Below are 22,803 nucleotides of genomic sequence, written 5' to 3'. Positions count from 1 at the left end.
GTGGAACAGGATGAATCACAGCTTCCGTGGACATGTCAGTGACACTCTGAATTGGGCTTTAATTTCTCCGATTCAGTCAACCTCACACAGATTTGCACTTGGATGTCCAATAGTTGTCTGGTGTGTGTCTGTGTGCTTGTGTCTCCAGCTAGGTTTACCTTCAAAGGAAAAAGAGGAACCATGTTTTGTTAATTCAGCAACACTAGGTGCTTGTTATAAAGAGTTGACTAAAACACAGTCCATTTCCCAAGGACTTCCATTTGGGTGGAGGAGGAAGATATAAAAATAGCTGTGTGTTGAGTGCTTTATTAGGGACACGTAGATGGTGTTTGGGGGAATAGAAGAGGAAACATCTACTCTTATGAGGGTGAGGGTGTATCAGGAAAGGCTTCATGGAGGAGGGGATAATTTAAGTGAATAGTAAATAGTGAGTAGGGGGGTCCTCCAGTAATTGAGGACTGGGAGGGTTTGGGGAGGAATATTTTCCAGGCAGGAAGGAGATATGTTTATGCAAACACAGGGAGGCATTGTTTGGGTACTTCCTTAATACTAACTGATTGACTGGAGTCCATTCAGTAAGGCATCCTCTTCCTTCTTTCCCGGGTGTGTTACTGTAGTAAATAGACCATAGGAAGTTTTAATAAAAAGCCATTTTCTGACCAGCAGTAATGAGAGAGAGGTTGGGGGTAGCACTTAGCAGAGAGACACAGCAGGGGTTTCAGGGAACACACAGGAAACCAGTTGGTTTGCTTGGAGGATGCATTTTAAGACATGTCTGATACTTAGATTCAGAGCTCATTGTCCACCATTTGTCAAATAGGTTAATTGTGAAATATTAGTTGGTGGCCAAGGAGGCACTGCTTGTCAAATACGGGACCAAAATTTTCTTCTTAGTTTCTTGGTTTGCTTAGTGCCCAAGTGCATATAACTCAGTTGTCCCATCTTTTTTTAAAATTATTAATTAATTAATTAATTTATGGCTGTGTTGGGTCTTCATTTCTGTACGAGGGCTTTCTCTAGTTGTGGCACGCGGGGGCCACTCTTCATCGCGGTGCGCAGGCCTCTCACTATCGCGGCCTCTCCTGTTGCGGAGCACAGGCTCCAGACGCGCAGGCTCAGCAATTGTGGCTCACGGGCCCAGTTGCTCCGCGGCATGCGGGATCCTCCCAGACCAGGGCTCGAACCCGTGTCCCCTGCATTGGCAGGCAGACTCTCAACCACTGTGCCACCAGGGAAGCCCAGTTGTCCCATCTTTAATAAGGATATGCCAATTCTGTTCCTTTGCTTCAAAACTGCAAAGGATTCGTGAATTTTTATGAGTTCAATGTCCTTGGACATATATTCTAGGCAAAAAGCGCTGTGTTTTTTGTTTTTTTAATTAATTAATTAATTAATTAATTTAATTTTTGGCTGTGTTGGGTCTTCGTTGCTGCGTAGGGGCTTTCTCTAGTTGCAGTGAGCGGGGGCTACTGTTCGTTGCGGTGCGTGGACTTCTCTTGTTGCGGAGCACGGGCTCTAGGCACGCGGGCTTCAGTAGCTGTGGTTTGCAGGCTCCAGAGTGCAGGCTCAGTAGTTGTGGCACACAGGCTTAGTTGCCCCGTGGCATCTGGGATCTTCCTGGACCAGGGATGGAACCCGTGTCCCCTGCATTGGCAGGCAGATTCTTAACCACTGTGCCACCAGGGAAGTCCCTAGTGCTGTGGGGAACTTTAATACTGAATTACAGTGATGGTTGTTGAACAGGACTGGGCTCCAAATGATCAAGAAAGCAAATTTCACTTCTGTGGGAGAGGGGGATAGGTCAGGAGAGCTTTAATTGACAAAGTGTCCCAATTTTAGTAATTTAGTAAATAAAAGGAATTAAGGAAGGGGAAAAAATTCAGCATTATGATCAGAGTTTGATAGGAAGTCAGTATTTAGATTTCAGAAACACTTTCTATGAGCTGAGGACAGAATTGATAACTTGTCTGGTCAAGATCGTGGTGGTGGGAACTAGCCAACCCAGCACACTAACTCTCCAGGGGCTCTGGGCCTCTGAATTAGCTCCTTTCCTCTGGCAACTGTACACCACACAGTTCCCTCGGAGGAGGAAGATTTTGATGGGAAATGTTTATTGATTTGGAGGAATGGCACTATTCTTCCAGGAAATTAGTCTGCAACTCTCCCTTCAATCTCCCCATTGTTGACTGTTCAAAGTTTGCCTGAGGGATCCTAGAAGCTCATTATATTACAAAGCTCTTATCTCCTCCTTTGCAAAACAAACTCTCACACCCATATAGGCTGGATCTAATGAATTGTGGAAACCTAATTTTCAGAAAATAAGAGCACTCATTTGTTCAACAACCCTTTACTAAGCTTGTTCCTGTACTGGTGTACATAACTGTCTATTGAAGTCACAACTTTGCGTTGAAGCAGGGAACTTAAGATACCTTTGTCCAGCACCATAGCCAAAGGCTGGCAAACAACTGACCCATCTGGGTGACAGGGTTGTCCTCTGACACATCCTTGGCCATGATGACCTATTTGCTGATCTTGAGCACCTTGCAATCTCTTTTTGATCTTGGCCCTTTCCCAGGCTGTGTCAAGAATATTCTTTTCCTCTCTTTTCTCCCCATGTATACCTAGAATACCCCATAGGTCTGTGTCTTTAATTTTCCATGGGAAGGTCACGAGGCTGAGGGCAGGGAGGTGGGAGTGGGGGTGGGTAGGGGGGAAGTGCTGGGCTCCAGATTTGCCTGCAGGATGATCTTCCAGCCTGCCTTCTTTCTTGCTCTTTTGGGGCAATGCCCAGTCTTTCCTAGGCCTCACCTCTGGGAGACACCAGGCTAGCCTTGGCAGTGTGTTCCATTTCCAGGCCCCTGGCCGAGACATCTCATTCCCTGATGGGGTCACAGATGATGGAGTCTTTCCTGGAGACCGTGAAAGCCATCGGGGGTCTCTGCTGCTGGGCAGGGATGCAAGCCAGCAAGACCCCCTCCCTAGGAGTCCACTGCCTCAAACTCCCAACCCTGGCTTAGGGCGTGGAGAAGATGGACTCCCCACATTGCCCACTGGTGAGCTTGCCCCTGGAGCCATCGAAGTCTCGGTGAGTTTGTGAATGCTCCAGACTCTTTGGGGCTGCTCTCCAGCTAGAGGCCTCAGGCCAAGAAGCCCTGAGTGTCACCCATGGAAGGATCCTTTAGACATCACTCTGCCCAGCACCTCCCATCTACCCCCATTTTACAGACAAGGCAGGTGAGACCCAGAGGGAGAGCTTGGGTTTAACTGAGATCAAACCGGTTTTCTGGTTTACTCTGCAGGACGGTGATACAGACTATTTTCCAACTGATATCATTTTTTTCCCCCAGAGTTTCTCTGTCCCTACTCACTATCACTGCTTTAGAAATAAGCCTGTTTGCTTCCTGGACGAGTGTGAAAAAAAATTAAAGGTTCTTCTCTTCTTGCCTGTGACTCTGTGCAAACTACCTTGGGCTTCACAATTAAGACTCAGAGAAATCCTGCGAGGGGCCCCGGACAGATCTTAGCAGAAGCAAAGTATCCCTGACTTTAGTTGGAGAAGCAATAACTTGCCAAAATGCACAAATTAGGCAACAGTGACGAACTGGCCAGCACTCTTAATAGAATAATCACAGAGTGTAATGGCAAATCAGGGACTCCTCATTGGATTGAAGCTGTGATTTAATTTAAGCTCTCCCTCCAGCTTCAGTAATGATGCTTCTAGTGTTTTTTCATTTTTTTGTTGTTGTTGTTTTTCGCCCTCTGGCCAGCCCAGGACACACAGTGGTTTACAAACCGACTTGTGAGCTGACCATTATATCGCTGTAGTGACTTGGATAAGTCTTACAGTGTTACCTTAGCTCCATCTCTGACTGGATGCATGGGGTTCAGGATCCCAGCAAGAAACAGATGAACCACTGCAGTGGGCAAGTGGAGAGGGTTTATGGAAGTATTTACAGAGATGTGTGCTGGGCTCAGGAACTTAGAAGGCGCAGTGAGGCACCGAGGAACTAGCCACAGTGGGAAGCTGTAATAAGCCTAGGCTGAAGGGGTGAGGGGAAGGACCAGAGCCCAGCAAGACCTGCCCCTTTATGTGAGAGGCAGCCTGATGGAAGGTGGCCCAGCCACAGCCCAGCAGGGAAGAAGCCAGCTGGCAGATAGCCAGCTCCTCTCTCCTCCCAGCCTCTGATCTCCTGTCTGTGCCTCCCACTGGCCAAACCTGACCAGAACCAGAGGGTGAGGGTGATGCAGTTTGCTCAGGTCACCCTCCGTGGGTACAGAGCAGGGCAGAGATGGTAGAAGGTAGGTCTCCAAGACCTACCAAGAGAATCACCAACCCAAAGTCCTCAAGTCAAAGCCAGGCTTCAGGGTCCTCTTGGAGGTACTTTAACTCTAGAAAATGCCTCATTCAGGAAACTGTGTTATTGCTCTGTGGATTACCACTTTCCTGGATATTCCAGCCTTGATTCATTTTAGTGAAATTATCTGGCTAGTGCAAGATTAACTCTTTAATCCCTTCCATGTCACATGGACCTGAACATCAGTCACAGCTGTGCCATTTACCAAGTGAGTCACCTTTAGCAAGTCCCTTAAATTCTTCAAGCCTCCATGTCTCCCCTTATAAAGACCTTATAAAAAGGTTTCTAAATGGCTGAAGGGTTAAATGGAATTACAAAGTGCCTTCATTTATGTACACATCTGATCAATAACAGCAGTAGATGCTAGAACTTTTGGTGAGTCCTCATGGTTGAGAAATTTCTAAACTTTCTTTATATGTACTATATACCTATGAGCTTCACCTACAGCAAATGCTCAATAAAAGCTTGTTGAATTTGGATTCTGAATGGTTAGTGCAGTGCTGAGTCAGCTACAATGGGCCTGGGACTCCTCACATCCAGGGTAAATGTGTGACTAGAGTTAGGGCCCTGGCACAGAACCCAGACAGAACTTCCAATAAAGACCCAGAGAGAGAAGAGTCAAAAGGATTGTGTCAGAAACTAAGAATTGAACAATCAAGACACACAAATATTCCCTCCGAAAGAGAGAGACCATGTGGAATTGGAACTGGGTCATATGTTGGGGAGAGAAATGGGCCTCTTAGGAGGGAGGTCAAGGAAGCCTATCGTGGAGTAGGAATTCTCTGTAAATGTCATATGCGCAGCCTGGCAGAAGTCCAATAATGACTGCCTGGCCTGATGCTCCTGCAACTCCCACTACCCTTTGGTAGAAACCTCAGAGACCCTTGAGACAGCCCCCTCCCCACCCTGGTGCCCAGGAACCTGTCTTAGGGAAGGACTCTGCAAAGCCTCAGGTGAGGCCAGGTCGTCTGTTAGCTACGAACTCAGGCTCTGGTTGCACCCCAGCTCCGTGTCACGCTGTTCCTCACATCTGAGCTCTTACCCCAAGTTCATGGAGTAGCCCCTTTACTCCAAGCATGACTGCAGAGGACCGTAGCTTCACTGGGCAGCTTGCAACCACCCGAGACAGGCCAATAAGAGGCTGAGTGATCTGTTTTTACCATTGAAGACTTTAGGGGAATGTCTTGACTCTGTGTCCCAGCAGGCATCTGATGCAGGACAGAAGACTTACTTGACAGCAGAATACTTGAACAAACCTTTCCGAGCCCAAAGGGCAATGAGTGTTGTCAGTATCATGACCTCTGTCCTCGAGGGTAAGTATTGCTCATTGGAACTTCCATTCACTGTGCCATGAGGAGACCCCATATGAGCAGAAGATGGGATGCCCCAAACCTGTGTCGAAGGGCACCCATCTCTGTGTCCTGGGATACTCCTCATTTTTATGCCCTTGTCCCCATTACCCTTTATCAGTGTGGTTTTTAAAATGTGGATAAATTTTCAAAAACAATAGAATCCAATGACTGAAATGCTCTAGTTCATTTCTTGTTCAAATTAACATCTGCTTCGTATGTATTCACAAAACAAGATTTTAAAAAGTGATCCAGCAGGCACAGAGAATTTCAGGCTACCACTCAGGTATGCAAGAAATTTAACAGTCTTTAATTTTCAAACATGGAATAATTGTTCCCATGTGTTTCATGGCAGTGACTTTTATGGTTATAACTTAATTTCTGTCTCAAGCTCATGCTGAACATTAGAAGGCAACTTAAGTAAATTAATCCTTCAGTTTAACTAAATCCTTGTTAATTCAGGGTTCTATCAATCAGGTGGGAATCCACTCAGCTTCCCCAGGGATGGATCTAAATTCTCACTGCTTACACCAAGCCACAGGGTGGAGGAAGAGAATGGCCACCTGGCACTCAAGTACCAAATAGCACAGCTATATCCTTCTCACCCTGAGTATAAGACCTGTCTTCTTATCCAACCTTTCTTTTGCCTCAGGGCATGGAAAACATGGCCTTAGTCATATCCAGTTATTCATCTCCTCTGGACAAATTTAAAATGTCCTGAGCTGGAGGATGGAGAAAGGAGTTTGGATGTTGGTGTGTCCCTGAGAAGGGGCCCTGTGTGCTCTCCTCCCAGCCCTGGGCTGAATTCTAACTGCAGGGGAGGGCATGGTGGACAACAGACAACAACAACAACAAAATATTTGAGGGATTTGAAAACAGAGCCAATCTGTACCTTACTTTCTAGGTGAAGCCAGAGGCGGCAAGTCTTAGACAGAGACCCTCATGCCTAGCATGACACAGAAACTGTAGGGTAGAATGGGCCGGTAACGTACCTGGGTAGAGAAGAACTGAGGCAGCCCCAAAGGGTGCCCTGTGGCCCCAGCATGACAGGAGAGTATCTGGATGATCACCTTGTTCCCATTGAAGGCTGCAGAAGGAGATGAGTGAGAGGCAAAGAGGCAACAGCCATCTCCATGGCTCTCCCACCCCTGACGACCAGATGGGAACATTGATGACTCAAGTGAAATACACTTGGCAATGACTTAGGACCAGCTCAACCCTCCACCAACCTTCAGCTCCCCAGAACTCAGACACAACTTCAGATAATGAAGTAGTAGCAGACGTTGAATTAACCAAAACAAAGTCCCCTGGTTGGAGACTTGAAGTATAAATTGAATTCAGTTACGGGAGAAAAAACGCCATAAGCTACATTTCTTGCATAACTGAGTTTGTGTTTTGAGAAATGTGTACCTATTCAAGTAACAACAGTATTGTTTGTTATTTTTGCTCATGGATAACTATTTAATAATTACTCATCAGCAGAGAGTGAGGATTAGAGAGGTGGAGGAGGAGGGAGAGGTTGGAGGAGAGGGAAGGTAGAGAGAAATGCTGGTCTGGAAGATTGAAGGAATGAAATGGAGAAACATGGCAGGATTTCTGGGCAGTGACAAGCTGGGACCAGTCAGCGTGGTTGTGGATTTTTTCCAACCAGGTTCAGTTGGTTGGGTGCAGGTACAGAGTCATCTCCATGTTGGGTTTATTCAGAGTTGGGGTTTTGCCAGGCAAGTACAATGGAGGGGGGAGAGGGCAAGGGAACTGAGGTGTCTGCAAGGGAGTATGAAGGGGGTGGACATGAAATGTAAGCTGGGTAAGTTGAGAAGCAAAGACATGACCTATGCGATGGATGGTTAAAAAGTGTACGGTCCATGGTTTGGAGGACTGAATGGGGACAGAGGTTGGGTTGCAGTTGCTAGACTACAGGGGCTCAAAAAGGAGGAAAAGGGTGAGTGCTGAAGTGGAGATGGGAGGTGGTAGTTGTAAGTAATGACAAGGTCTAGAGGTTGGCCATGGGGTGGGGGTCTGAGTCCATGCCCGGCTGACAGCTGTCATTGACCACACCTGTGATGCAGATCTCGAGGAGTCTAAACAGAGGTGCCCACCCTGCTTGACCAGCTTGGCTCAGAAATATCTGATCTGGGATTGCTGCCCAACGTGGGTGAAGCTTAAGACCCTTCTCTTCGCGATTGTGACGGACCCCTTTGCAGAGCTCACAATCACCCTGTGCATTGTGGTGAACACCATCTTCATGGCCATGGAGCACTACGGCATGAGTCCTGCTTTCGAAGCCATGCTCCAGATTGGCAACATTGTGAGTGCCCTGGCAGCCACTGCCTGTGCTGTCAGAGCTGTGGGGCTCTGGGTGGGGTAGCAGCATGCCCTCATTCACTGGAGTGTTGATCTTGCTGGCTGAGAGCAGTGTGGGAGATGTGTAGACACTGAGTGCAGGAAGTCAAGTCTGGAGGACCAGGCTGAGCTGCTGGGAATTGCTTTGGGATGAACGAGCACAGGGAGGTGGACAGAGAGAGCCCTGACCTAGGGGCAGCTAGCCCCCGCTTTACAAAACTTAGGACAGCCACCTGAATTCTCAGCATTGCAGCTCCCACTACCTCAAAATGATGATAAATGCCACTTTCCCATCTAAAGACAACCTATGGACTTGCAAATTTCCTTCCAATTTTATTGCTTTTGTAACTGCAAAACACAATGTCTATGGTTTTTCGATGCTGTCATTTAAGTGCAGAAGGGTGGGGGAGGGAGGGGAAGATAATGAGAGAGAGGGAACCTGGGATCATGCTTGCTGTTGTCCCAAAAGTGTCAGGGAGTCAGAACTTTTTAAAAAATCTGGTTCAGACAGGACTTTCCTTTAAATTTTCCTCCATAACTTTGTAGTATAATTTTTTTGAACAAGACAGAGTCCATACTGGATTTCCCTACATGCTGAGTAAAGTGTCATACTCAGAGGAGAACTGTCCTCAGCCTGTGCCCCACAGGAACAGTAACGATAGCCAACTTTATTTGATCACCTACTCAAGACCAGATATGCTTCTCATGGGTTATCTCATGGTATTGTCACAAAACCCCGATATGGTAGGTACAATTATTATGCCCTTTCACAGATGGAAAAACGGAGGCACAGGAGGTTAACTAATTTGCCCAGGGTCCTAGAGGTGAGTAAGTGACAGCATCAAGATTTGAACCCAGGCCAACTGGCTCTGAAGCTCATACCTCTCAACTCCTGGGTGCTAAACCCCATCACAGGACCTGCTAGTGTGTGTGTGTGTCTGTGTGTGTGCGTGTGCGTGTGTGTGTGTGTGCAGATGCACGCAAGAAAAGCAGAAGCTGTGAAAGTCAGGGTCCTGCCTCCATGTCCACACCACTGTCCACTCCACTGCAGGTGGCTTACTAGGTCCACCAGGACCATACAGCTCTTCTAACTCCTTGTAGGCTTCAGACTTAGGTGGAAGGAGGGGTCCCAGAGGAAATGTGACTGCTCTTCTCTGGAAATCTCCCCCTTTCCCAGAATCCAGGGATGTGAAAATGATGCCAGTAGGTTCTGGGATACTGTGGAGCTAGCATGCCTACGTTTCAGCAGCACCTAGGCTAAGAAGACACATTCTATGTAAAGTTGATATGAAAAGGGGAAATGGAAAGAGAAGGGAGAGCTTATTGCCAAGAAGTCATCATAGACCCCAAAGGGTCCAATGGAAGAGACCTCTGAGCCCGCACCTTGTTTTACAGTTGGAGAAGTTGAGGCAAGAAAGACCAAAGGCCTTTACTACTGTGACAGAGCCCAGTGCCATTTTTTAAAAAGAAAGAAATGCAGGCACTATGTGGTGCTTATGATGAGTCAGGTGCTTTATAAGTGTTATCTCAGCGTCACAACGCACTATGAGGTTATCACCACCCTCGCAGCACAAAAGAGAGCCTTAAGACTCAGAGAGGTTCAGTATCCTGCCCAAGGTAGCACAGGTGGGGAAGGTGGAGCCAGAGGTGACCCAGGTCTCTCTTGGGCACAGGACCTCACCGCCCCACCCCCACACCACGCTGACTTGCCTACAAAGGGCACTCAGTAGATGCTCTTTGCATCTCACAGTTGCCGTCTTGTGGCATCAGTCAAGTCCCTTAAACTCTTAGCCACTTCCTTCTCTGTAAAAGGGATGTAACTACCTCTGTTTCCCAGGCTGGCGAGGAGCTCTGATGAGAACAAATGAGAGAAAAACACCTGACTCTGGTCTTTGGTTTCTTCCTTACCTGTCACCCTTCCCTGCTGGTTGTTGTGTGACCCAAACCTGGCCCTGGCCTCTCTCAATGCCAGAAATCTATCCTGTTTAAGACCATTAAAGATACTCAGAGCTGAAAGAATCTTAGAGACAATGTATTATTATTGTTCTTACTAATAGCTATTATTGGTTAATGAAGTACTGTCTGCCAGGACCTTTGCTAAGAATTGTGTATGCATTATCTCACTTAAAGCCCATTATACAGATGAGGAAATTGAGGTAGAGAGGATACACTCCTTGTCCAAGCTTATACAAGCTAGGAATGGCTGAGTTGACATTTTTCTCTGGGTCTGTGTTGCCCCATGATCCCTGCTTTTAAACTACTGAACCAGACTGACTTCTCATTTACATAATTATATAATAATTATTATCCTAATGATTATCCACTTACTCCATGTCCAACACCATTCAAACGGAAACACTGAAGCATGGAAACACTAACATGTATTCCCTGAGCACTGGTCCAGAGATTTCTCTCTGCTGCCACACTGAGTGTTCCCATCCCCAATCCATCAGGAGCCTGCAGATAATATAGAAACAGAATAAAAACGAGGTAAAGGGATTTGCCACTTTATAAACACGACATTTTCCCCCTGCTCTATTTGTCATTGTACCCCGACCCCACAGACCCTGCTGAGATGGATCCCTGTTTCTGTCCGCAGGTCTTTACCGTGTTTTTTACTGCTGAAATGGTCTTCAAAATCATAGCGTTCGATCCCTACTATTACTTCCAGAAGAAGTGGAACGTCTTTGACTGCATCATCGTCACAGTGAGCCTGATAGAGCTGGCTGCGGTCAGGAAGGGGAGCCTGACGGTGCTGCGGACCTTCCGCCTGGTAATGTACTCTCTTGGCAACTTGGGGAACCTCCACGTGGACATCCAAGGAGGCTCCCCACTGGAAACGGACTCTGTCCTTTGGGGACCCCACCAGCCAGCTCTCTCTTCCTCTTCGTTCCCTGTGGGAGGAGGCAGGGCATGGCTCCTGGGAGCCAGAGACGTGGTGCTTTGCACTTACTCAAAGTGGGGGTGTGCCCTTTCCTCTCTGGGCCTGGGTCCCCTCATCTGCACTAAGAGGAGACTTCCTAGCACCCTCTTGTTCTCTTACCAAGTAACAGTAAATGATAATCATAGCAACTACTGTTTCTTGAGTTCTGACAATGCATGAAGCACAGAGCTAAACCCTTGACATAACACATCTCATTTTATGCTTACATCACCCTGAGAGAGTTGCTTTTACTATCCCCACAGATAGATGAGGGAAACTGAGACAGAGTGGTTAAATGATGGCCCAAAGTCTCCCTGCTGCTGAGTGAGCCTCAGACCTGCATTTCAAAGCCAGGCTGCTTGACTCCAGAGTCCCAGCTCTCATCATCCTCTGATTCCCTTGGTCCCCAAATCACAGCCCCAATGTCTCACCCACCTCAAAAACTGCCTCCTGGGCTTCCCTGGTGGCGCAGTGGTTGAGAGTCCGCCTGCCGATGCAGGGGAGCCTCCTACTAGCCTCCCGTCCTGGCTCTTCTCCCAACTCAGCTCCAGGACTCCTTCTGCAGGATGGGTTCCCTTATTCTTAACAAAAGAGATGTCCCCCTGATGTCTGTGTCTGTAAGGCAAGTCACCCACCTTATTTTATTTCTTCAAGAATATCGTGGCCCCTGCCCTTCATTTTAGAATCAATTTGCCAAGTTACATACCCACATACACACAAAATTGTTGGGTTTGGGGTTTTTTTTCTATTAGGACTGCAGTAATTTATATATCAGTTTGGGAAGAAATATAACCTTTATGTTATGTAGTCTTCTGATCCACAAAAATGGCACACAATCTATTTATTTCAGTCTTTCAATAGTTTTATAATTTCTCCATAAGGGACTGCCTGCATATCTTTTGCTAGATTTATTCCTAGATATTCCCTAGTTCATTATGCTATTTCAAATGAAACCTCTTTTTAAATGTTCTTTTCTGGGGTTTGGGTTGATTTTTTTTTTTTTTTGCTAGCACTTTGCTGTTTAATATTTTTGGATCCAGATAGCTATGTTATTAATTCTCATGATTTATCTATGCAATCTTTTAAATTTGTTAACAGAATCATATCATATGCAAATGATGAGTTTTGTTTCTTCTTTTCTAATCCTTATACCATTTGGTTCTTTTTATTACATTTCTGTGCTGGTTAGGACATCCAGTACACTGTAGAAAAGATGTGTTAATAGCACACATTTTTGCTGTTTTCCTGATCTCAAAGAAAATGTTTTCAGTATTTCAGCAAGTCTGATATTTGTGGCAGGTTTTTTAAGAAGATTTTTTTTAAAACTCCTTTATCAGTTTAGGAAGTTTTTTTGTTAAGAATATTAATCATAAATGGATGTTTAATTTTATCAGACAATTGTTCTGCATGATTAAGATAATCACATGATTTTCTCTAATCTGTTAAAGCGGTGAATTATGCTAATTGATTTTCTAATGTTAAATAAACTTTGCATTCCTGGGATAAACCCAACTTGATCGTGATACATTTTTTATACATTGGAAGATTCAGTTTGCTAATAATTTTAAAAAATTTTTGCCTCCATATTGATCAGTAATATTTGGCCTGTAATTTTCCTTACTTGCATTGTCCTTGCTAGGTTTTAGTATCTAGGCATCAAGGTTATGCTAATCTCTGTAAAAAGAAGTGAGGAGTATTTCTGTTCTTCTACACCCAATCTTTGGGTAAGACTGGAATTATTGTTTCTTGTAAGTTTGGTAGAATTCACTAATTAAGCCATCTGCAAGTCAAGATTTTTCATTACTGATTTAATTTTCTTAATGGCTGTGAAACTACTCAGATTTTCAATTTCTCAAATTGGTTTTGGTAAGTTATATTTTTCTAAAAAAATTTCCTCCTTATCTAAATTTTTAATTTTATTGACATTAAGTTGTATATGCTGTGCTGTTACATTTTAATGCTCCATATCACATGTACTTATGTTATCCTTTTCTTTCTTTAAAAATAGTGATTTGTGCTTTCTTTTATCTATTTTTATTAGTCTCGCCAAAGATCGTCAATTTAATGTCTTTTCAAAGAACCATCTATTAGCTTGTTGATCCTCTCTACTTCATTGATGTTTTCTATTTCAATTAATCCTGCATCTTATCTTAATTGCAGCTTCCATTACACATATTTTATTCTTTACTAACTTATTAGGATGGAATTTTCAGCCTATTTCCTTTTCCAATATATTCATTGAAGACTTCAACTTCCTTCTAAGAACTGCTTTAATATGTAGATTTTTCCTTATTTTATTTATTTATTTTAAAATAAATTTATTTATTTATTTTTGGCTGAATTGGGTCTTTGTTGCTATGCACAGGCTTTCTCTAGTTGCGGCAAGTGGGGGCTACTCTTCGTCGTGGTGCACGGGCTTCTCATTGCGGTGGCTTCTCTTGTTGTGGAGCACGGGCTCTAGGTGTGCGAGCTCAGTAGTTGTGGCTCGTGGGCTCTAGAGCACCGGCTCGGTAGTTGTGGCGCATGGGCTTAGTTACTCCACGGCATGGGGGATCCTCCTGGACCAGGACTCGAGCCCGTGCCCCTGGCATTGGTAGGCGGATTCTTAACCACTGCGCCACCAGGGAAGCCCCAGAATTTTCCTTATTGTTTGGTTCTAAATATTTCCTTATTTCAAATTTGATTTATTCTTTGACTCAAAGGCTAATTAGAAGCATGGTTCTTAATTTTGAAATGTATGTGCTATTTCTACTTATCTTTATGCCGTTGAGTTCTAGCTTAATTGTATTATACTCAGAAAACATACACTGTATGATTTTAATGCTTTGAAATTTATTGATAATCTCATTTTGGCTCAGCATAGTGAAAATGTTCCTTATGCACTTGAAAAGAATGCATCTTCTGCAGTTGTAGGGTGCAATACTCTGCATATATATCCATTGGGTAGAGAAAGTTCATTGTGTAGTCCAGATATTCTATATCCCTGCTTATTTTTGTCTGCTTGTTTTAGCAATTACTGAGATGGTAGTGTGTAAAAATATCTTTCACTATGATTACGGCATGATGTTTTTCCTTAACGGTTCTACCTGGAGGCTATGTTATTAAATGCATACATATTTTAAGTTATTATATCTTCCCAGTGGAGCAAAACTTTTATCAGTGAGAATTGACCTTGTTTATCCCTGGAAATGCTTTTTGCCTTAAAAATCTCTTTTGCCTGATAGTAATTAAACAACTCTCTTTTCTTTTAGTTTGGAATTTGCCTGATATATCTTTATCTTTCCTTTTACTTCCAGCCTTTGCATATCTTTAAGGTTGTTATATGTCTACTGTAAATAGTATGCAGTCAGATTTTGGATTCTTATTCAATCCACTCTTTGTCTTCTAACCAAAGCATTTAGTCTACTTATTTTATTGTGAATACTGATATATTTGGATGTGTGTCTATCATTATATTCTCGGTTTTCTATTTGTTTCCTCTGTTCTAGCATTTTTGTTCTCTCTCTTCTTGATTTATTTTGAACTGTTTGTTTTTCCTTGTTCCATTTTCCTCCTTTATTGGTTTGGAAACTAAATACTCTGTTTTTATTCTTTGAGTGGTTACCTTAGAAATGACAGCATGTATTGTTAACTTAAAGTCAAAAGTTAGCTAAAATCTTTACTTTTCAGGACAACTTTTTATTCCAGTTACCCCTTCCCAACTTACTATCGTGTTAATTATTTTAATTTTATCTTGTTTTTAAAAAGCTATATGACTTAATTGATGATAAATAATTCCAGATTTGTACAAACACTACTGAAGATTCAGTAGCTTAGCCCAATAAAGGTTTATTCCTCACTTATGTCATAGTCTGATGCAAGCCAGTCAGCTCTAGGTGGGACTCCTTCTAGAAGTGACTGTGCCATATCTGAAGGCCTGTACAACCTTCAAAGCTTGCCTCCTGCTTGTGGAAAGATGGCAAGGTTTACACAGTCAAAGACTTTTTTAGTCCGGGCTCATGGTTTCTTTTGCAATACAATTCCTTCAAAACTTAGATGGTTTCAGACCTCTGTGTGTGTTATACATCCAGAGTGCTTTCTTTGACTAAGTTCTCAGCTCCACTTTGTTTCTTTGCTCTCTTGTCCCCCTGCCTCTCTCTGCCTCAAATGGTGGCTACACCATTAATAGCATCTTTGCTAAGATGTGCTTCATTTCCCTGAAAAATTTAACTGGTCTTGAACACATAAAGACTTAATCCCATTGCTCAGTCTTTGAGATCTAAAGCAATGTACTTCCCTAAACCTTCAAGACTCTAAACTTCTGGATTATTTTATTTTTTTTAAGTATAGCTGATTTGGAATGTTGTGTTAATTTCTGCTGTACAGCAAAGTGACTCAGTTATACATTAAACTTCTGGATTCTATTTCCTTTTATTTCTTATCAATCAACCAAATATTCCCTGAACTCATCTCTTTCTTGTAATGTCTTGACAAACGTAACCAACTACAACTGACACATGATACTAAGGTTCTGTTTTACAGACCCTTTGCCTAGTGCTACTGGCTCATGATCTGCCCCAGAATTATTGCAGACAATCATTTTGCCCCTGCAACACAGATTAACACTTTCCAAGGATTCTTCTATCAGTTTCCTTGTTGTACACCACGTGATCACTAAGCCAGTGCCACATATCTGATGTGTTGAAATGGCTCTCTGCAATGTACCAATTTCTACATTACTCAAGAGAAGTACAACTAGTTGTAATGACAATCTCTAAATCTGTGAGTTAACATAATAGAGGTTTATGTTTACAGCATATTCAGTGCTGGTTGGGAAACTCTCCTGGTTTGTCTGCTCCAAGTAGTGACTCAGTGACTCAGGATGGTGTGATGTCACCACCATCTTCAATGGGTGGCCTCCATGGTGGCCATGGGAGGGGAAGAGAAAGTGCATGATGTTTTATGGCTCTGCCTGAAAGTACTATACATTACTTCTGTCTCCATCTCCATTCCATCAGCCAGAACCCAATAATATGACCTCAACTATTTGCAAATAAAGTGGGAAAACAGTCTTCCTTTGTGTCTGAGAGGAGTAAAAGTGAATGGTGACCATATAACCAGTCTCTGCCCTACCCCGTGAAACTTTACTGTTGTGTCCATTCAATGTTTGTTTAGATTCACTCTCATACTTAGCACTTCCTTGCTGTTTATCCATTCTTGCACATAATATGTTCCTTCTGGGATCACTTTCTTTCCACCTGAAGTACATCATTTAGAATTTCTTTCAGTGAGTGCCTTCTGGCAGTAACCTCTCTCAGTTTTATCTAAAATTTGCCATTCGATTTGCCCTTGTCTTTTTTCTTTCTTTTTAATTTGGTTGTGCCGGGTCTTAGTTGCGGCAGGAGGGCTCCTTAGTTGCTGCTCGCTGCCTCCTTGGTTGTGGCATGCGAACTCTTAGTTGTGGCATGCATGTGGGATTTGGTTCCCTGAGCAGGGATGGAACCCGGGCCCCCTGCATTGGGAGCACAGAGTCTTAACCACTGCACCACCAGGGAAGTCCCATGCCCTTGTCTTGAGAGATATTTCTTATGGGATCTTGCCTTAATGGTGGGAGAAATTCCTGTTATACTATCTACCTTAGGCAGCCCTGGGATGTGTTTCCCACTTGCTGTGCCTCATGAGACCATTAAAACTTATGCTCAGATTCATCAGTTTTGCAAATGTCTTCAGAGAAAAGCTGACTTCAGCAATCTGTTTATATCTCTGAATTCCCATAGTTATTTAATTTTTGGCTAAAGAATTACTTTATTGACAGATCATTAATGCACTTAAGATTTTATTATCTAGCATTTTTAGTAACTTTTTGATGGAAAGGGGAACCCAAGGGGGACCCAATATAGTCTACCATATTACTCCATCTTCTGATATTCTTCACAAATTCGAGGCCCATTTCATCACCAAGTGGTGACCTCCTCAGTAGAGGGCAGATATTAGACTTACCTTGCATTCTATTCCAAAAGTAAAGCATCCTCATTAAAATAAGTTCCAGATTAGATCTAAGGTGAACACAGACCGCCCCCATCACAAAGAAAAATACGTACGGAGCTTCCTGCATAAGAGGATTAAACCTTGGGACTTATTGCTGTGTTAGGTGATAAAACTGTTGCTACTGTGTCCAGCACAGCATCCCAGCTCCGTGGCCAGAGCCTGGCTCTTAGTAAGGGCTCCATAAATATCCCATGACAGCTGAGCTCACATATTTCTTTCTAACAAATTAAAGAACCACACAAATGTATTTTTTAAATGTTTAGACATCTTTATGCATGGTGCTTTTGTTCTCCTGTGGGACTTAGCACATTTGGGTTGACAGTGAAGACTTTCTGGGTCTTTGCCTTATCTCTGCAACTAAACCATTAGTTCCATGAGGACAGGAGTCCACAGACTTCTCTCCATATACCTCACAGGCTAGTACAGTGCTATGTATGTGCGTGGCTGGTGTCCAACAAAGTAGGTAGTTTGGTTGGTCAATTAAATAAGCATATGAATCCCAGGTTCATGAAATCACAGATACTTGCCATTTCAGAGATGGTGGGGGTAAAAGATGTTGTCCAAGGCCTCAGGATGAGAAATGCCCCAAGATGATGGGTAGCCAATACCTCTCAAATGCAGTGGGTTGTGCCCTACCTGCAGGAAGCTAGCCTCTCTTCAGGTCAAAGGTGGGCTCTTCTCACACATTTATGAGTTCCATCATACCCCACTCCACTGCATAGAATAGATCTACATTCAGGAGGCTTGTGGCTATAGAAGAGAGTACACGTCACATGACCAACACCCCAATAGGAGACCCCTGACTTTGCCACAATCAGTGGAGCACATTAGTAGTACATAGGGACCATAGAGGGTTGGTCATACTTTTGAGTAACTGGTGACATACGAAGAAAGGTCTTTGAAAGCAGCTTCCTGGGATCAACCCATGTTAATGGAATGAGCTACCTTGTGCTTTCTTTGTTTCTGACCAAGACTTGAGATGAACGGTGATGGAAGTAGCCACCAGGACCTGACACGGTCTCTGTTTCTCTGCAGCTGCGGGTCTTCAAGCTGGCCAAGTCATGGCCGACCTTAAACACGCTCATCAAGATCATCGGCAACTCGGTGGGGGCTCTGGGGAACCTCACCATCATCCTGGCTATCATTGTCTTCGTCTTTGCTCTGGTTGGCAAGCAGCTCCTCGGGGACAACTTCCGTGACAACCGGCGCAAAATCTCAGCACCCAACGAAGAATGGCCACGCTGGCACATGCACGACTTCTTCCACTCCTTCCTCATCATCTTTCGGATCCTCTGTGGAGAGTGGATTGAGAACATGTGGGCTTGCATGGAAGTCGGCCAGAAGTCCATCTGCCTCATCCTTTTCTTGACGGTTATGGTGCTGGGCAACCTGGTGGTGAGTGCATGGGCAATGCAGGAGACTTCCATGTTATCCTAGAAAGTTTGACATTGCACATGTCTTGCCCACATTGTACCTCCCTGACTGAAAAGTCTTCACACTTTTCCAAGTTGTGTGGGACACGTAAGAACTATCTGTTGGGAAGCAGCTGGAATAAACCCATACGACAGAGTAGGAAAGACCTGATGTAGAATTCCAGCTCCACCTCTAGTAAAGTTGGGTGACCCAGCACAAGAGACAATCTCCCAAGCTTTAATTTCCTTAAAATCAAGAAAATAGTTCTTACTTATGGGCTTACTGGGAAAATTAAATTACAGGAACAACATACACAAATTGCCTAGTGCAGTTTCTGGGCCAAAGAAGTTGTTGAAGGAAAATTTCCCTTCTCCGTTCTAGGGTTCTCAGAAGGTATTTCTGTGGGAGGGGGAGTAGAGTTACATAGGTTCTAGCTAGGAGCAGGAGGGGAGGCACAATGGGACAAGAGGAAGGAGAGGAGCTGGATCATGGACAACATCCAACGCCATGACAATAGCAAAACCCACTCTCAGGTTTCGGGGGAGCCCCTCTGGAGGCCTTTCTCCCAATTGGCCCCAGCACCCCTTCTCTGGCCCAGTCTGGCTTCTTGTCCTCAGTTGTCTCTACTCCCTCAAGTTCTGGGTGCCTTTGCTCTCCCAGCCTTGACCAGGGTGGGGGAGGGTGTTATTTTTAGGAACCCCTTTCTTTTTTTTTTAATTGAAGTATAGTTGATTTACAATATTGTGTTAGTTTCAGATGTACAGAATAGCGATTTGGTTTTTTTCCATTATAGATGATTACAAGATGTTGAATATAATTCCATGTGCTATACTGTAAATCTTTGTTGCTTATCTATTTTATGTATAGTAGTTTGTATCTGTTAATCCCATACTCCTAATTTATCCCTCACCCCCTACCTTTCCCCTTCGGTAACCATAAGTTTGTTTTCTATGTCTGTGAGTCTGTTTCTGTTTTGTATATAAATTCATTTTTATTATTTTTTTAGATTCCACATATAAGTGATATCATATAGTAATTTTCTTTCTCTGTCTGACTTATTTCACTAAGCATTATACTCTCTAGGTCCATCCATGTTGTTGCAAATGGCAGTATTTCATTCTTTTTTATGGCTGAGTAATATTCCATTGTATATATAGACCACATCTTCTTAAGCCAGTCATCTATTGATGGGCACTTGGGTTGCTTCCATGTCTTGCAGGAGCCCCTTTCTTATTGCCCTGGAAGTCAACCAACTTGAATTCTTTTCCCGTAAGAATTTTACAGATAAGAGAAAGCTAAACCAAGAGAGGGGATGAAAAAACAAATCCAGACTCTTCAAAGTCTTTCCCAACAGGGTCCCTGAGCCAGAGGTGCCTTCTGCCTGCTCCCCTGAGTAGGGGGCTGGACAAAACTCCTTTCTTCCAGGCTGAGCTCCCCATCCCTGCAGTGTCACAGAGGCCCCTGACCCTGAGGCAGGAAGTTTGCCTCTCCCAGCACTTTTACATCCTCGTGCCATTTCCTCTTCACAACCACTCTGACAGGTAGGGGGTCCCCACTCCCTGATTAAGGGGGAAGGACATGAAGTTGGAAGCAGTGAGGAGATGTGCCCAGGATTCCAGAGTGAGCAGTAGAACCCAGGGTATGGCTGATGAGGGTGGTCCTGGGCAGGCCCATGCCTGCTCCTCTCTGTTGTCCCTGAATGTCCCTTTGCTCAGCAGGGGTGACCCTCCTCTATAGTGGAGAATGTGCTTCCAAGCCTTGTCCACGTGAAGCAAGTTGCTTGGGGCATCCCCGATGTTCCTCTCAGTTGCTATCAGAATGTCTGTTCCCCCAAGAAGGAAAGCATCTTGGGTGGGCAGGGAGAGGCCCCAGTGTGGCTGTCTTGCCACCCAGCTGCTGACCTGGTGGGCCACGGAGGGGGGTCAGCTCATCGATTGAGTGATCTTCCTTTCCACGCCTTCTCTCCAGGTGCTTAACCTGTTCATTGCCCTGCTGCTGAACTCCTTCAGCACCGACAACCTCACAGCCCCAGAGGACGACGGGGAGGTGAACAACCTGCAGGTGGCCCTAGCGAGGATCCAGGTGTTAGTCCGGTGCACCAAGAAGACCCTTTGCAGCTTCCTCAACTGGCCCTTCTTGCTCCCCCGGCCCAAGGCAGAGCCCCAGCTGGTGGTGAAACTCCCACTCTCCACCTCCAAAGCTGAGAACCACATTACTGCTGACACTGCTGCGGGGAGCCCTGGAGGGCTTCTGACTCCCAGAGGCCCCAGGGATGACCACAGTGACTTCATCACCAATCCTAACATATGGGTCTCTGTGCCCATTGCCGAGGGCGAGTCTGACCTCGATGACTTGGAGGATGATGATGAGGAGGATGCTCAGAGCACCCAGAAGGAAGTGATCCCCCAAGGGAAGGTGAGAGTTCTCCCACGGGACAGCCACAGGAAGCAGGGAGGGGACTTAGGACTGGAGTGACAAGGGGCAGTAGGGAAATTTTGATGAAGAGGTTTTCCAACCTCAGGGCTGGCACAGCCTTGAAGATCCCCAGGCAAGCCCGGCCTGAGACCACTACACATAAGGAAGCACAGGCCATGCCAAGCTTTCTGGAGGAGGTGACATTTAATCAGGGCCTGGAAGAAAGGGTCAGAATTCACCAGGCAAGCAGGGAGCAGGGGCACTGCTTGAGCCTCAGGCCACTCGGAGTTGCTTGAAATTGTCTTTCATATAGCTGCCCCATTTGCTCCACCCAACCCAGGCTCTGTGCAGGAGGTGCTAATAAGATTGCTCTAAGAACAGGATGTTGTCCAAGAGCAAGTCTCATCTCATCTTCACCAGCAGCCTAAAAAGTCCTGATCATTATGTGACTCATTCATCCAGCTTTTCCTGACAGGGGATGTCACAGGGAAATGACACTTGTTCCTTTGGCACCAAAGAATTTGAACATATTTTCGGGTAATACATATATTTTTAAATGCTTCGCATAGTTCCTTTCTACCTTAAGCTGATAAATCAACCCTCGTTAACCTCTTCTCAGCGACTCAGGGCATGCACGTCTCCACAATGTAGGAAAGCAGGGGTCCCTGTGGGAGCCAGGGACACAGCACTGCTGGCCAGGCCACTAAGTGGCCTCAGACAGCTGTGCTTTGAGTCTGTAGCTCTTCCCTAGCCTCCGTCCCTTGCAGCTGTCACTGCTCTTGTGTTCCAGCAGCTGCTGTTATCAGCTGCCATATTTTACATGCCTTTGCCTGGGTGACAGCCGAGGGCAGGGCATCACCATCCCCAGAATAAAGGACATAAACTCTGTGACGCTGTCTCCACTGAGAGTCATTTTCAATTACTTTGGGGGTTCTTGGGGTCTCCAAAGGGCAAAGTTCACTACCACTCTGACCCCTGGACAAGTGATAATGGTCATGGCTAACATCTATGGAGCCAAGCACTGCTTGTGAAGTGCTTCACAAGTATGAACATATTTAGTCATCAAAATAACCAAATGAAGTAGATCTTGCCTTCTCAAGTTTGCAGATGGGAAAAATGAAAATAAGAGAGGTTAAATAACTTGCCTAATGTCACACAACTTGTAAGCAATGACGCCAAATATTACACACAGATCTATCTGGCTGTATGTATGTATGTTTGTTGCATATATTAGGTCCTTGGCTCTGGCAGATGATGATGTGCAATATCTCTTCAAAGTTAGAATTGGTTAGCTGAGGGTGGGCCCAGGTACCCAAGTTGGGACTTTCTCTCACTAGCAGGAGCAGCTGCAACAAGTTGGGAGATATGAGGACCACCTGCCACCCAGGAGCTCAGGTTCTGGAATGTCCCCTGAGGCCCTGGCTCCATACCTAGGTGAGAAGTGGAAAGACGAGGCTCCTGCTCAGGGCCCTACAGAGGTAGGTGTGTGAGCTTCCTGGAGAGGTTAAACAGCCTGCCGGACAATGACCAGTGGGATGGAGGGGACTGGAGGATAAGGCTGGGCGTGGGGTATTCCAGACTACACTCAACCGTGGAGCCTCATGTCTCATCTTGGGAATTTTTAAAGTCCTTCCAAACCTCTGGGCTAATCAGCATGATTTCACTGGGAAGAATGAGGTTCCATAGACTGGGGGACCAAGGACCTGTTCCTCAACCTCTCTGAGCCTCCATGTCTCCATCTGGGAAGCTGAGTGGTAATGGCTACTTGGTAGGATTCTTTTGAAGCTTCAATGAGATGCTGCTTGTCAAATGTTTAGCTCCTGCCTGAAATGGAATAAGTGCCCAGAAAATGGCAGCCAAGAAAAAAGGAAACAAAAGACAGTGCACAGAGAAAGTTAAGTATCTTTCAGAGACAGCAGATAAAAGTGGGAGTTGCTGTGGGTGAAGAAGTCTTCCCTGTGACCATCTCCCCCTCCCA

At 44.9% G+C, this 22,803-nt stretch overlaps 1 protein-coding gene across 2 annotated transcripts in view; it reads left to right on the top strand.

Moving 5' to 3' along the window:
* Positions 1–22,803, top strand: part of SCN10A (sodium voltage-gated channel alpha subunit 10) — a 76,796-nt gene that overhangs the window by 31,091 nt on the left and 22,902 nt on the right. Inside the window, exons 11-17 of one of the 2 annotated variants that reach the window (XM_024117037.1) lie at positions 2,792–3,085; positions 5,560–5,668; positions 7,774–8,012; positions 10,647–10,820; positions 18,033–18,392; positions 20,379–20,825; positions 22,166–22,303. In XM_024117037.1, the coding sequence (XP_023972805.1) occupies positions 2,792–3,085; positions 5,560–5,668; positions 7,774–8,012; positions 10,647–10,820; positions 18,033–18,392; positions 20,379–20,825; positions 22,166–22,303 (1,761 nt within the window). Of the gene's footprint in view, positions 1–2,791; positions 3,086–5,559; positions 5,669–7,773; positions 8,013–10,646; positions 10,821–18,032; positions 18,393–20,378; positions 20,826–22,162; positions 22,304–22,803 lie in introns of both variants that reach the window. The other variant, XM_024117038.1, reaches the window with a different exon arrangement.

Source organism: Physeter macrocephalus, chromosome 18, assembly GCF_002837175.3.
Source record: "Physeter macrocephalus isolate SW-GA chromosome 18, ASM283717v5, whole genome shotgun sequence".
Classification (NCBI taxonomy): Eukaryota; Metazoa; Chordata; class Mammalia; order Artiodactyla; family Physeteridae; genus Physeter; species Physeter macrocephalus.
Note: the sequence above shows the minus strand (reverse complement) of the source record. Positions and strands in the feature narration are given on the sequence as shown.